Source organism: Cibotium barometz, chromosome 9 (genome assembly GCF_041138505.1).
Source record: "Cibotium barometz isolate CiBa-2024 chromosome 9, ASM4113850v1, whole genome shotgun sequence".
NCBI classification, from domain to species: Eukaryota; Viridiplantae; Streptophyta; class Polypodiopsida; order Cyatheales; family Cibotiaceae; genus Cibotium; species Cibotium barometz.
In genome coordinates this window covers 57,135,769-57,147,884 of record NC_141054.1, presented here as the reverse complement: position 1 = coordinate 57,147,884, position 12,116 = coordinate 57,135,769, and the positions used below count along the sequence as shown (strand labels likewise).

The window sequence follows — 12,116 nt, the reverse complement described above, 5'->3', positions numbered from 1 at the left end:
CTCCCTCGGCGATATGGTCTTCCTTCCACACTTATCTGGTAGATCTCAACCTTTTGTGTCATCTAATGCTTTTGCTTCCCCAAGCTAGCAGTCCCTCGGCCCTGTGAACCTACCCTCCTTGCATAGAGGAAACGATCCCACCATGGCAGCCTCTGGATCATTTGGTTGGGGACTAAGAGCAGATATCGACTCTCCTTGGGGATAGTGTTGCTATGCAACCTGGTGTCCCCATTAGTTCAACTGTTGTTGCTATTGTAAGATCTGCATCAATAACTATGAAGGTTGCCATCATACCAAGTATCCATTGGAAGTCAATTGTGTACACCCAGGCCCCCTGTTCTCTTCTTTTAATCTAATTCTAATAAAAAATACAATCGTATAAAACACTCTAGATAAATTCAAATTCAGAACTTGAAATGCTCCCTAAAAATCCCTTAAGTGTCACGTGATGATTATAAAACCCCCCAAAACTTAAAAACCCATAAAAATTCTATTGCCAGGTGACGCCTTTCCTCCCCTTTTTAAGATATATATACATATAGATAGAAAAGAAATATTTGGGCCAATCCAAATGTTTCTTTTATATCTATATGTATATATCTCTTAAAAGGGAAGGGATGTTGGATTGCCCTATAGAAACTTAGGAAGGAGAAATCTCTTGGGTGGGATGGTTTGAGTGTGGAGTTCTTCATTGCTATCTGGTGTCACATGTAAGGAGGCATTTGTTACAGGGAGGTTGGACAAAGAAAGAGTTCGTGGAGGAACAGACTCCTAAAGGATGCACCTTTGAATCTTTGCTTGTAGGCGGCTTACAAGCTGGGGATCATATTTCTTGGGAGCACTTGTCTTTTGTTTGGGGGGAGAAGAGGTGGGATCAAATTTGAGGCTTACTTAATAGTGCAATGTGATAGGATGTGAGTGACAGTTGTAAAAAGCTTATAAATATGTTAAAAAAAAAGAAAAAAAAACCTTAGGGGACACATTTGCTAAGGTTGTAAAGAAGACGGTCGTCGACTTTGTGCAAGGGGCATAGTGGACAAGCTCAGCCATATAACCATATATGAAACGAGCAAGGCGGAACGAGCGACTTTGAATTTCGGTTAAGTTGTTTCTTGGCTCAAAAACTGTGGAGAAGAAGAGCACTGTACTGCGGATTGGTAAGGTTTATTCTCATGGCGTATCAAAACCAGCAGCAACAGCAGCAGCAGATGCGGCAGCTCTACTGCGTGGGCTCCAGGTGCTCCGCGTCCATCATGCCATCCTCTAGCGAGCTCTTCACGGATGCTGCCTGGAACGCCATCCTCAAGGTACGCCCACAGACACATACACACATGTAGGCTTACCCACATGCACGACTTACTCACACATACAAAGACGTGCACATTCTTACATGCATGCTTACATATACACGCGCACCTTGTTTGATTACCTTCTAGTACATATACGTATGTATGTGCGCATGCATACATATGTACATGCACACACATGTATGTGTGCATGCACGCACGCACGCGTATGCGTGGACACACACAAACACCTCTAGAATGCATATTTTGACCTCCTAGCCGCTCACGTCTGTATGCAAATCACCTCCTGCTGAAGCAACTGTAGGTTTCTCATTCACCCTTTCACGTAACATTAGGTCATCCTTAGTAGTGCATATTACCCTTTGCTGGAAGCCACCTTTTTCCATATACCCATTCATGTAACATTAGGTAAACTTTACCATTTGGGATTACATAGCACGCTCTCCTGCATGCCACCGACACCTGAAGGTTTCCAGTGACCCTTTTATGTAACATTAAGTTATCTTTAGGGGTGCCTATTACCTTGTGCTGAGAGCCATCTAGACCTGTAGTTTTTTCATTTTGAGAACATCAGGTCATCTTTAGCAGTGCATATAACCCTCTAATGGAAGCCACCCACACCTGTAGGTTTTTATTCACCCTTTCACTTAATGGTAGGTCATGCATATTTCCCTATGAGTTTTTCATTCATCTTTTCATGTAAAATTAAGCTTTCTTCACTAGTGCATACATATTACCCTGTGCTGGAAACCACAGACACCTGGAGGTTTTTCATTCACCCTTTCATGTAACTTTAGGTCATCTTTGAGGATGCATATTATGCTTTGTTGAAAGTCACCTATACCAGTAGGTTTTTCATTCACACTTTCATGTGACATAAGGTCATCTTTAGGAGTGCAAACACTTGGAGGTTTATCATTAACCCTTTTATGTAACATTAGGTTATTAGTTTAGGTGATCTACATTCGTACCTTGGTCACACTAATCCTTTGTGTATTATTGGATAAAGGTCTTGGTCTAAGGTTTTAGCATTAGGCTAGAATGGTGACACATCAAGGGTTGGGTGGCATTGCTAGGTGGCATGAATCTCCACTTATCAAGGCACCTCCCTATTGTGTAGGGGAGAATATTTAGGCAAGTTGGAGAGGAAAGTGGATCTAGGCACCTAGCTCATAGAGGCCTATAAATTCACTTAACTCTCACTCACTAGTGTGGGTGTTAAGAGGACTATGTCGTGTAACCTTTTTTGATTATAATTTTTTGTGATCCTTAGTGGAAAATATGCTCTCTTGTCTTGATGAGTTAAACATTGTGCTTAGTCATTCATTATGGTTAATCTCATTATGCTTAGTGCTAATTAACACTTTGGTGCATGCTACTCTATGTGAGTATAAATCCAAGCTTAGTGCTTAATCTATTTGCCCACCATTAAGAAATTCTCTCATTTCCAACAATTGGTTTCACATTGCTAGTTAGCAGTCCTCAACATTGCTTAGCATAGTGCTAGTTAGTAGTTGTCACTACTAGTTAGCAGTCCTCAACATTGCTTAGCATAGTGCTAGTTAGTAGTTGTCACTACTAGTTAGCAGTCCTCAACATTCACGTAGATTGAAGATCCACCAAGGAAGGCTTTCACTAGAGCAATGAAGTGCACACCTTTACATTCATCTAACCTTTTGAGTCCTTCTTTCGCCTTTGAACATTGAAGCAAAGTTGAACTATAAATGCAAAAGTTATCAAGAAAACTCAAATACTTTTACCAAAGAAAGGCTGAAAATTCAGGGCAGCCTGTTTTGCTGAAATCAAATTCACTCCCATGACCTCCAAATCAGTTTCCTCTTCACTTTCAACATACCACTCACTCTCCTCTACTGACCCTGACTCATAATCGTACTTCTCTTATGTCTCTTCCTCTTCCAACTCACTATACTGCACTTGATCTTTTAAATCATATACGACTCTATGCTCATCTTTTTTTAAGATTAGATGATCTTTTAACCAATCTTGTATAGCTCCTAGTCCACGCAACCAAGGTCTACCTAAAATGAGTGCATAGCTATCCCCCTTGATGGTCATAATATAGAAATCCACTTTCCTTTTGATTTCACACACATCCACTTCTACTTGTTTGATCACACCAAGGCACTTAGCCTTGCTGTTGTTCACCATCTTTGCTTGGATGTAGGGATTCTCATGGATCTTCAGCCCTAACTTATGCACAATAATCTCAGACGTAATGCATATTTATGTCCCACCATCCACCAAGGTATTCTTCATCCACAGCTATAGGAGCAGCATGTACCTCAACCATGGGTTGAGAATTTGACTTATGAGGCCTCACACTTACACACCTGGCAAATTCTTTTCTTAAGGCTGGCACCATAGCAAGTAGTTGAGGTAAGGAGATATTAGGCTTAAATTGTTGAAGATCTTGCTTGAGATTATATGGTTCTACTCCTTCTCCCAATGGAAAGCTCCTCAAAGTAATTCTCCTTCTCCTCTTGACTTTTGGTCTCTCCTCACTTGGTTTGCTTTTCTCTCTAGCACCTTCTGATGGTCTAGCTTCATCCGTAGGCTATTTCCCTTTACTCCTAGTTCTTTTGGTAGCTAAAGCATCCAAGTCTGTTACTATATTTGGCTTCTCCAACTCAACTAAGTGTACTACACTCTCTCCTGTTTCTTGTGGTGGTTCTTGAGCTCATGGATTGGGATTTTGGGTTGCAGCATTACCTTGACCATTACCCCTTTGCTGATTTCCTCCTTGCACTTGCTGATTTCCCCTTGCTAAAATTTGTGGTGCTTGTGGAACAACTTGTGGAGAAGCATGGAAGGCTTAACCAAGATCCATTCTAGGCCAAGGACAAGTATACATACCATGTCCTAGCTCCCACAATTCCAACATTACAAGTTAGGGATCCTTCCTCTACCTCTACCTACTCTGCTTGCTTCTCTGTGTTCTCCTCCTCTCATTCTTACGCCCTGTGCCAAGTTAATGGAAAGATTTTGCATATTCTCATTCAATCTATCAACCACCTCTGGAGTAATTTTTTGAATTACCTGTGGATGACCTCCTTGCACAGCCTCCTCTTCTTTGCCTTCTATTTCTGGTTCTTCCCCTTTTGCCATTGATGGTCCTTCATCCTCTAATACCCCTTGCATGTATTTCCTATGCTTGTACTTCTTTGCCTTGTATAAAGCTCTAGCTTCTGCTTCCTCAAAATCAGTAGGTTCAACCTCTTCTACTTTAACCTTCAGCAAAGGATGCAAACCTACTATAAATTAGTCCTTTTTCAAAAACAATACCTAGTCTAAGACCCAACTCAAAGGAGTTGAATGATTACAATAATGAGCATGTGCCCCCTTCTATAGCCCTTTGGACTCCTCGGAGTGCTGGCCAACCAGCAGTCATTGCTGGTCGGCCAGCCGACTGGTCATATACTACATAAAATGCTGCGCCGTCTGGACATAAACCCATATAATGTTGCACTTTCAGCCGCCTTGTCCTCTGGTCCAGCCGACGTCATCCTCTGATGTAGCCGACAGTCCCCACTTGCAACTGATAGCATCCTCTTCATGTCCCCCATGCCTTGCTCCAAGTCCACACTAGCCACTTCTGCACTCTTTGCTCCTACTTCTGGTTCTAATGCTCTTTTTCTGGCTGCCTCCTTCTGGACTAGCTCCAGAGAATGTCCATGGCATTTCAGGCACATGACATCCCCCTCTGCTAAACTTGATGATGGGATTCCAACCTGTTCTTGGATGGCTGTCATCATCCCACTCTATTCACGGAGTCCCTCTGTTATCCATCCAACTCTGGCAACCCTTTTTACTAAAAACCCGGCCCGGTCTCCAAAACCACTTTGACTCTAAATAATATCTATGCATCTGTTCCATCCAGTCCCCAATCCATTCTTGCCCCGACTCTGAACACTGTCTTGGTCTTCATTCCTGAGAAATGAGTCTGGCACTCTCACATCACCCCTTGGAGGATAATCCTCCCTTGGGACTGTTGCCCGCCGAGAACCTATCTGGCTCAAAGGACTGCCATCCCCTCTGGCTTTGTGGAACACCACCAACAAACCTCCTGGGAGCTCTTGCCATTCTTGTGTTCCTTGCCTTGGGCTTCGTATCCGTGTACTTTCTTGTACCTTGGACCTGTACACCATCATATGGGACTGAATCAGTGTTTAGCTTTGCTGAGCCTGATGCTTTGATACCAATGTAACACGCGGAAGCTCTGAGAGTCTTCTTTCAGCCCTAAACACTATTGAGAACATGCTGATGCAAAAATGCAGACAGAAGGGAGAGGAGAGAGAGAGAGAGAGAGAGAGAGAGAGAGAGAGAGAGAGAGATGCTGGAAATTCAGTATATTTCTGATGGTACAAAAAGGTACCTTCATCTACAGCCCTAGGCTGCCTTCATGAAAAAGGTGGTATACACCCAAAACAATACCTAGTCCTTAAAGACCCAACTCAAAGGAGTTGAATGATTACAACAATGAGCATGTGTCCCCTTTTATAGCCCTTTGGACTCCTTGGAGTGCCGGCCGACCAGCAGTCGACCAGCCGACTGGTCATATACTACATAAAATGCTACGCCGTCTGGACATAATCCCATATAATGCTGCACTTTCAGCCACCTTGTCCTCTGGTCCAGCCGACGTCATCCTCTGATGCAGCCGACAATCCCCACTTGCAGCTAACAGCATCCTCTTCATGTCCTCCATGCCTTGCTCCAAGTCCACACTAGCCACTTTTGCACTCTTTGCTCCTACTTTTGGTTCTAATGCTCTTTTTCTGGCTGCCCCCTTCTGGACTAGCTCCAGAGACTGTCCATGGCATTTCATGCACATGACACTCTGCCACCTCTCCAGGATTAGCTAAAGCCCTAATCCACCTGCCCCATAACCTCAGAAAATTGGATTTATATTCAGCATACTCTCCTAATTTTCTTTGTTTCAAGTCAAGAATCTTCTGCCATAAGGTTTGTTGCATCTCTTTCCTTGCAAAATTGAGCTTTGAAAGCTGTTTCCAACTAATCAGGGTCTTGTTGTACCTGCCTTTCCAAACTATTAAACCACTCCTCAGCCTCTTTCCTTAGTCCCAAAACCAAGGTAGTCCTATCTGTTGGTGTATCTTTGTTACTCAGAACACATGAAGTAGCCACATTTTCTAAAAATGTCTGTGCATCTTCCCCTTCCTCTTCAAACAACAAAGGAATCCCCAAATAGATAGGCATAAATGCATGCTCCATAGTACTTGCTTCCTCACACAAGCTAGACCTGATCTAAAGCTTCCTTAGTGGGGGCACTAGTCTATGAGAGATTTTTCAACTCCCACACTAGCTATGTGATATGCAGCGGAAGTCTTTGTATTGGAAGATCTTGTCACACAAATGCTCACACCGTCTTTTGTATCTTGAGTTTCGTGAGTTTAGCAATCCACTTTAATACTTCAAACTTTAAAGAGATATGAGAGAGAGAGATATGAGAACTGTACACCAGATTGGGTCCCGAATTACCCACTGAAGGCCCCCCTATCCCGATAACGAGATAGTATTTGCTTAGAGAGAATGACTGCGGATTGTAGATAAGCCAAACGCAAGATCTCAGAGGATCGGAGCTTGGCTGAACTGTACACGGCTGTAGAAACACCTCAATGAACTGATCTCGAGCCTATGCACTCTTCCCAAGGGCATAAGGAAGGGCTGCACACCTGAGGTTGAGAAAAGGAGATGGTGGACTGTTCTAAGCTATGTTAGAATGCTGCAAATGCTTATGAATACCTTCACCAGAGGGCTGGTGTATGACTGAATGATGAACGGAAGGCTGAATATTGATGTAAACTGCTGTAGGACTGAAAACGCATGAAAGGGGCTGCTGGAAATCTGCAAACGCAGGGCTGAATGGCTGTAGAACTAAGGCTGGACTGAAACGCTTGCTGAATACTGATGCTAGACAGAAAATGCAAGCTGAATACTAGCCTGAATAGATGCTGAAAGTAGGCGGCTGTTCACATGCAGAAAACGCAGGAATCTTATGCTGATTTGGGGCTGATCTGATGCGCTTATGATTGTACGACTGCTGAAGATGCATGCGTTGGAGAACCAAGGTTGGCTGAAGCAAACTCAAGCACTCCAAGGGCTGGATGAGACTAGTCTAGTGCTGAAGGCAAGGGACCTCCTAGGGCTGAGGAGGAAAGCTCTTAGCACACTAAAGACTGAATGAGAAACTAAGCCCTATGCAAGCCTATTTATACTAACTAGAGGTTGGTCAAGCTGGCTGGTCATTTAATAAAGTTTACATTTATAAATGACAATAAATGCTAAATAAATACTAAATAAATACTATAAAATATGGCAAAAATACCAGACAAATCGTAGTAAATTCCCTAAGGCTTCTGGGATGTTCTAAATGATGCACAGGCATATGAATGCATATTATGTAGGATGCAGAGTGCTTTCTGAAGCAAACCCTAAGGCTTCTACTGACTCTACATGCATGAATGATTCTCTCCAAGTGGGTTAAGGGACTTGACTGACTGACTGACCCGCTAAGGCTGAGGAATGACCTACGTAGCTCGTGCCTGACTTATCCTGGACTGAGGATGTACAATGGGGTCACGGCGTACGACAAATATCATCCTACGGGGTTCTAATACTGTATGATTGTTGCACTGTTGATGATGAGTCATCTTGTCACACCCTGCATTGAGTGCAGAGTGCATGTGACAAGCTACAACTAGCTAGCATTGCAAGAAGGCTAGATGAGTCATCTTGTCACCTTGCACTAATAAGTGCAGAGTGCATGTGAAGCTACAACTAGCTAGCATTGCAAGAAGGATAGATGAGATCAAGTATACAAGACACCACTCCCAAACAACCCTACAAATTGAAGGTTTTGGCTTGCCTCTCTTTAGCTCAATGGTCCTCGCTTCCTCAACTCTCATACTGACTACTTTTTTTTTATTCGGGCATTTTCTTGCTCCAAGCAGTCTTGCTCCACGCAGTCCTAATCCGACTAACTTCTGATCCGACCGCTCTTGACCTGACCAACTTCTGATCCGACCGCTCTTGTTTGACAACTCCTCGTCTGATAGCTTATCGTCTGACAAGTCCTTGTCTGACAGCTTCTCGTCTGACTGCTCAAATTCAGATAGGTCTTAACCTGACACTTCCTTCTTTAGTCAGATCTTATCTTGTTAGCTGTGATTTAAATAGCTCTTCCTCAGTCAGTTCTTATCCTGATACCTTTTACTTCTGTCAACGTTGGTTTAGTCAGCCCTCCTTCTGACTCCTTACTTCAGTAAGCACTGATTCTAATATCACTTATTTAGATAGCTCTTGCTCTGGATAGTTTTGAACTAACTCCTACTTAAGTCAGCTGTGACTCAATTAGTACTTATCCAGATGCTTCCTCCTTCAGTAAAAGCATATATCCTATCACTTCCCCCTTCAATCAGTTGGGATTCAGTCAGCACTGGTCCAGACGCTTCCTCCTTTAGTCAGCACTGATCCAGTCCCTTCCTTGTCTAATAGCTTCTCATCCGACGGCTTCAAACTTGTACAATTTCTAATTTGTCAGCTTCTAACTTGTGAACTCTTGTTCCAACTAGTTTTCATTGAGTCAGCTCTTGATTCTGACAGCTCTTGACTGACTCTTCCTCATTCAATCAGTCTTGACTGACTCTTCCTACTGATAGCTCTGATTCAGTCAGCTCTCTTCAGACAACGCTTCCTCAGTTAGCTCCTATTCAGTCAGATCTCTTCTTGACTCTATCTCATTCAACCTGCTTTGACTCAGTTAGCTCTTGATTCTGATAGCTCTTGACTAACTCTTTCTACTGATAGCTCTGATTCAATCATCTTTCTTCAGTGAGCTTTCATTAGTCAGCTTTTATTCAGTCAGCTTGCATTCAGTCACTACTTTCTTCAGTCAGCGCTGATTCTGTCACTTCCTCCTTCAGTCAGCAGTGATCCAGTCATTTCCCACTTTAGTCAGCTCTCATCCAGTCAGCTTGCATTCAGTCACTACTTCCTTCAGTCAACGCTGATTCTATTAAAACTGATCTTGACAGCTCCAGATCTGACGGCTCCTGACCTGAACACTTATGAGAGGATCTGAAGCTGCATGTAGCTAGAACTATAAGGGAACTGAGACAGACCAATCTAACAGAAATTGAATCCTTTGTCTTCCATACTTACACTAATTGATAACCTGCACCTGTAAGAATTTCCCCTCTAGAATCTTTTCTCATACTGCATTGCGCTGTCCTAAACTTTCAACTGACACCAAACCATTAAAAAAACACAGGCAGCTAGGTCCTCCTTGACCCAATAGCTTTTGACTCATAGAAACTCAACAACCAACATTTCAACTGATACCAAACACAATCATTCTGACAACTCAGTGGCAATATTGAACATGAAAACAAAAAGGCTCTTAGAGAAATTAAATTAACATGAAGACGCTTAGCTCTCATCAACTGGTGAGTAAGATAACAGGTTACAAGATTCAAATAGAGTCCTTTAAGCGTTTTTTCCTCTGCCGGATTGATTGTGTTAACCCTATGTCTCATTCATACACGCACAACGAAAGAGGAGATTCAGACAACATAATGCTCACAAATTCAGCCATAGCTGCTGCATTTTCATCTAAACCCCTCATCAATCATCTCTCTCAAAACCATTAACTTCACAAAGCATATATATATATATATATATCCTTTTACAAAGCCAGAACTCAGCTCTCCACTCTCCCCCTCTCACTGTCATTTTGTGTCCCTGCATGTGTGTATATCCTGCAACTCTCAGCCCAAGCGCCTTTATACAAAATCCAAAGCAATGACTTTTTCCTACCTTCCTCCTTCCAAAAAGGATTTCCGCCTAATACCTTTGATCTCCCCCCTTCTCTTTCCTGTTTCGACACCTTTGCTCTTCTGGATCTCTCCCCGCATCAACGCGATCGGCTTACCTTTTTACCAGGGGCCTTTACACATTATTCACCCACTTATCCAGGTTGATTGGATTGATTTCATACTACATTAACCTGGCTGACACAAGCTGAGTGTACATCGACGTTCTAGACCAACATATGTACATTGCAACTTCCTATCTAACAAGATTGTGCTAGCTCCTAGACACTATCTAAAAAAGAAAATAGGTTTTTTTTTAAAAACTGCATCAATGCTTCACACTAAAGTGGAGGTTCACCTCTAGACGGTATGTCCGGAGTCCTCAATACTCAACGACACAGTGTATAGATGAATAGACCAAGACAGATTAGAATATGAGCATAGCACAATGACAAGAATACTCTAAACGTTACTTGCATTGCTCCCAAGAAGCTGTTACATGCCCTTCAGTGTATCGTGCACACTCATCAATGAGTAGGACGATGCATGGGATGGAATAACAAGCTCTCAATCGAAAAGACTCAATGACTAGTACTAGATGGGAAGGATGAGCTGACAGGCCATTTTAAATGATTCCTGCGAGGCGGTGGAATCAGTGGAGTCAGTGGCATCTCCTATCTCTGGTAGATGCCCATTGGAGTGACAGTGCGGTGGCTTCAATGCTGGTGTGCATCTCTCTCTCATGTACCCGTTGATGGTGCACCTTCGTTCCTGGATGGTCCACCAAATGCTCTGTGATGGTCTAGGAAAGCGGTCCAGGTTTGGGATGATCTAGTTTGGCACCCTGTGGTGGTCTAGCGTGGCACCCTAGGGTGGTCCAGTGGAACAGTCCTGTGTGGGCACCCTTCTTGGCTACAGTCTAAGGTTCTAGAATTAGGCTAGAATGGTGACACATCAGGGGCTGGGTGGTACTTCTAGATGGCATGAATCTCCACTTATCAAGGCACCTCCCTATTGTGTAGGAGAGGTGGAGAGGAAAGCGGATCTAAGTGCCTAGGTCATGGAGGCCTATAAATTCAGTTAGCTCTCACTCACTAGTGTGGGTGTAGATTGTACTATGTGCTGTAACCTTTTTTGGTTATTATAATTATGTGTGGTCCTGAGTGGAAACTATGCTCTCTTGTCTTTATGAGTGAATCATTGTCCTTAGTCTCATTCATTATGGTTAATCTCGTTATGCTTAGTGCTAATTAACACTGTGTGTGTGCTGCTCTATGTGAGTGTTAATCCAAGCTTAGTGCTTAATCTATTTACCCACCATTAAGCGATTCTCTCTCATTTCCAACAGTTGGTTTCACACTGCTATAGTTAGCTGTGCACAGTGCTAGTAAGCAGTTCTGAACATTGCTTAGCACAGTGCTACTTAGCAGTTGTCATTACTAGTTAGCATTCCTCCACATTTCCTAGTGAGCTTAATTCTAACAAGGTCATCTTTGACCTAATATTACTCCCTGTTGGAACTTGGAAGCCACTGCCACTCTGGTTTAAACAAATCAATATGCTGTCAGAGTTCATGTATCGAAGTTGCAAGGATGACTGATACTTGTACATACAGGCAACTGGGGAAGTCACTCTCACAGTAAAGGAAGTCATGAAAAGTTTGCAAGATGGTGGAAACATGTTCAAGAGTAGACAGGTCACATTTCCTATATATAAACCCATCAGTAATGCTCTTATGTAGAGTGTCAGTTGCATATTTCCAACCTTTTGCCAATTTGTTTGCCTTGCAGTCAGGGCATCTGACTGCAAAAAGCTTCTCGATGAACTTGATTTTTACAGACTTTTGGTGCTTCGAAAAAACCTACAATGAAGACACTTGTTGGCAGATTGATGAAAGTTTCTACGCAGCTAACATCCTTGCAGGCCCAGGTGAAGAATCCAACTTTGATGTGTGTGT

At 42.9% G+C, this 12,116-nt stretch overlaps 1 protein-coding gene across 2 annotated transcripts in view; it reads left to right on the top strand.

Annotated features, from left to right (window-relative positions):
• Positions 1–988: 988 nt before the first annotated feature.
• Positions 989–12,116, top strand: part of LOC147635747 (uncharacterized) — a 34,516-nt gene continuing 23,388 nt past the window's right edge. Inside the window, exons 1-3 of one of the 2 annotated variants that reach the window (XM_086803148.1) lie at positions 989–1,307; positions 11,775–11,855; positions 11,999–12,088. In XM_086803148.1, the coding sequence (XP_086659274.1) occupies positions 1,173–1,307; positions 11,775–11,855; positions 11,999–12,088 (306 nt within the window). In that variant the 5' untranslated portion in view covers positions 989–1,172. Of the gene's footprint in view, positions 1,308–11,774; positions 11,856–11,949; positions 12,089–12,116 lie in introns of those variants that run through there. The other variant, XM_086803150.1, reaches the window with a different exon arrangement.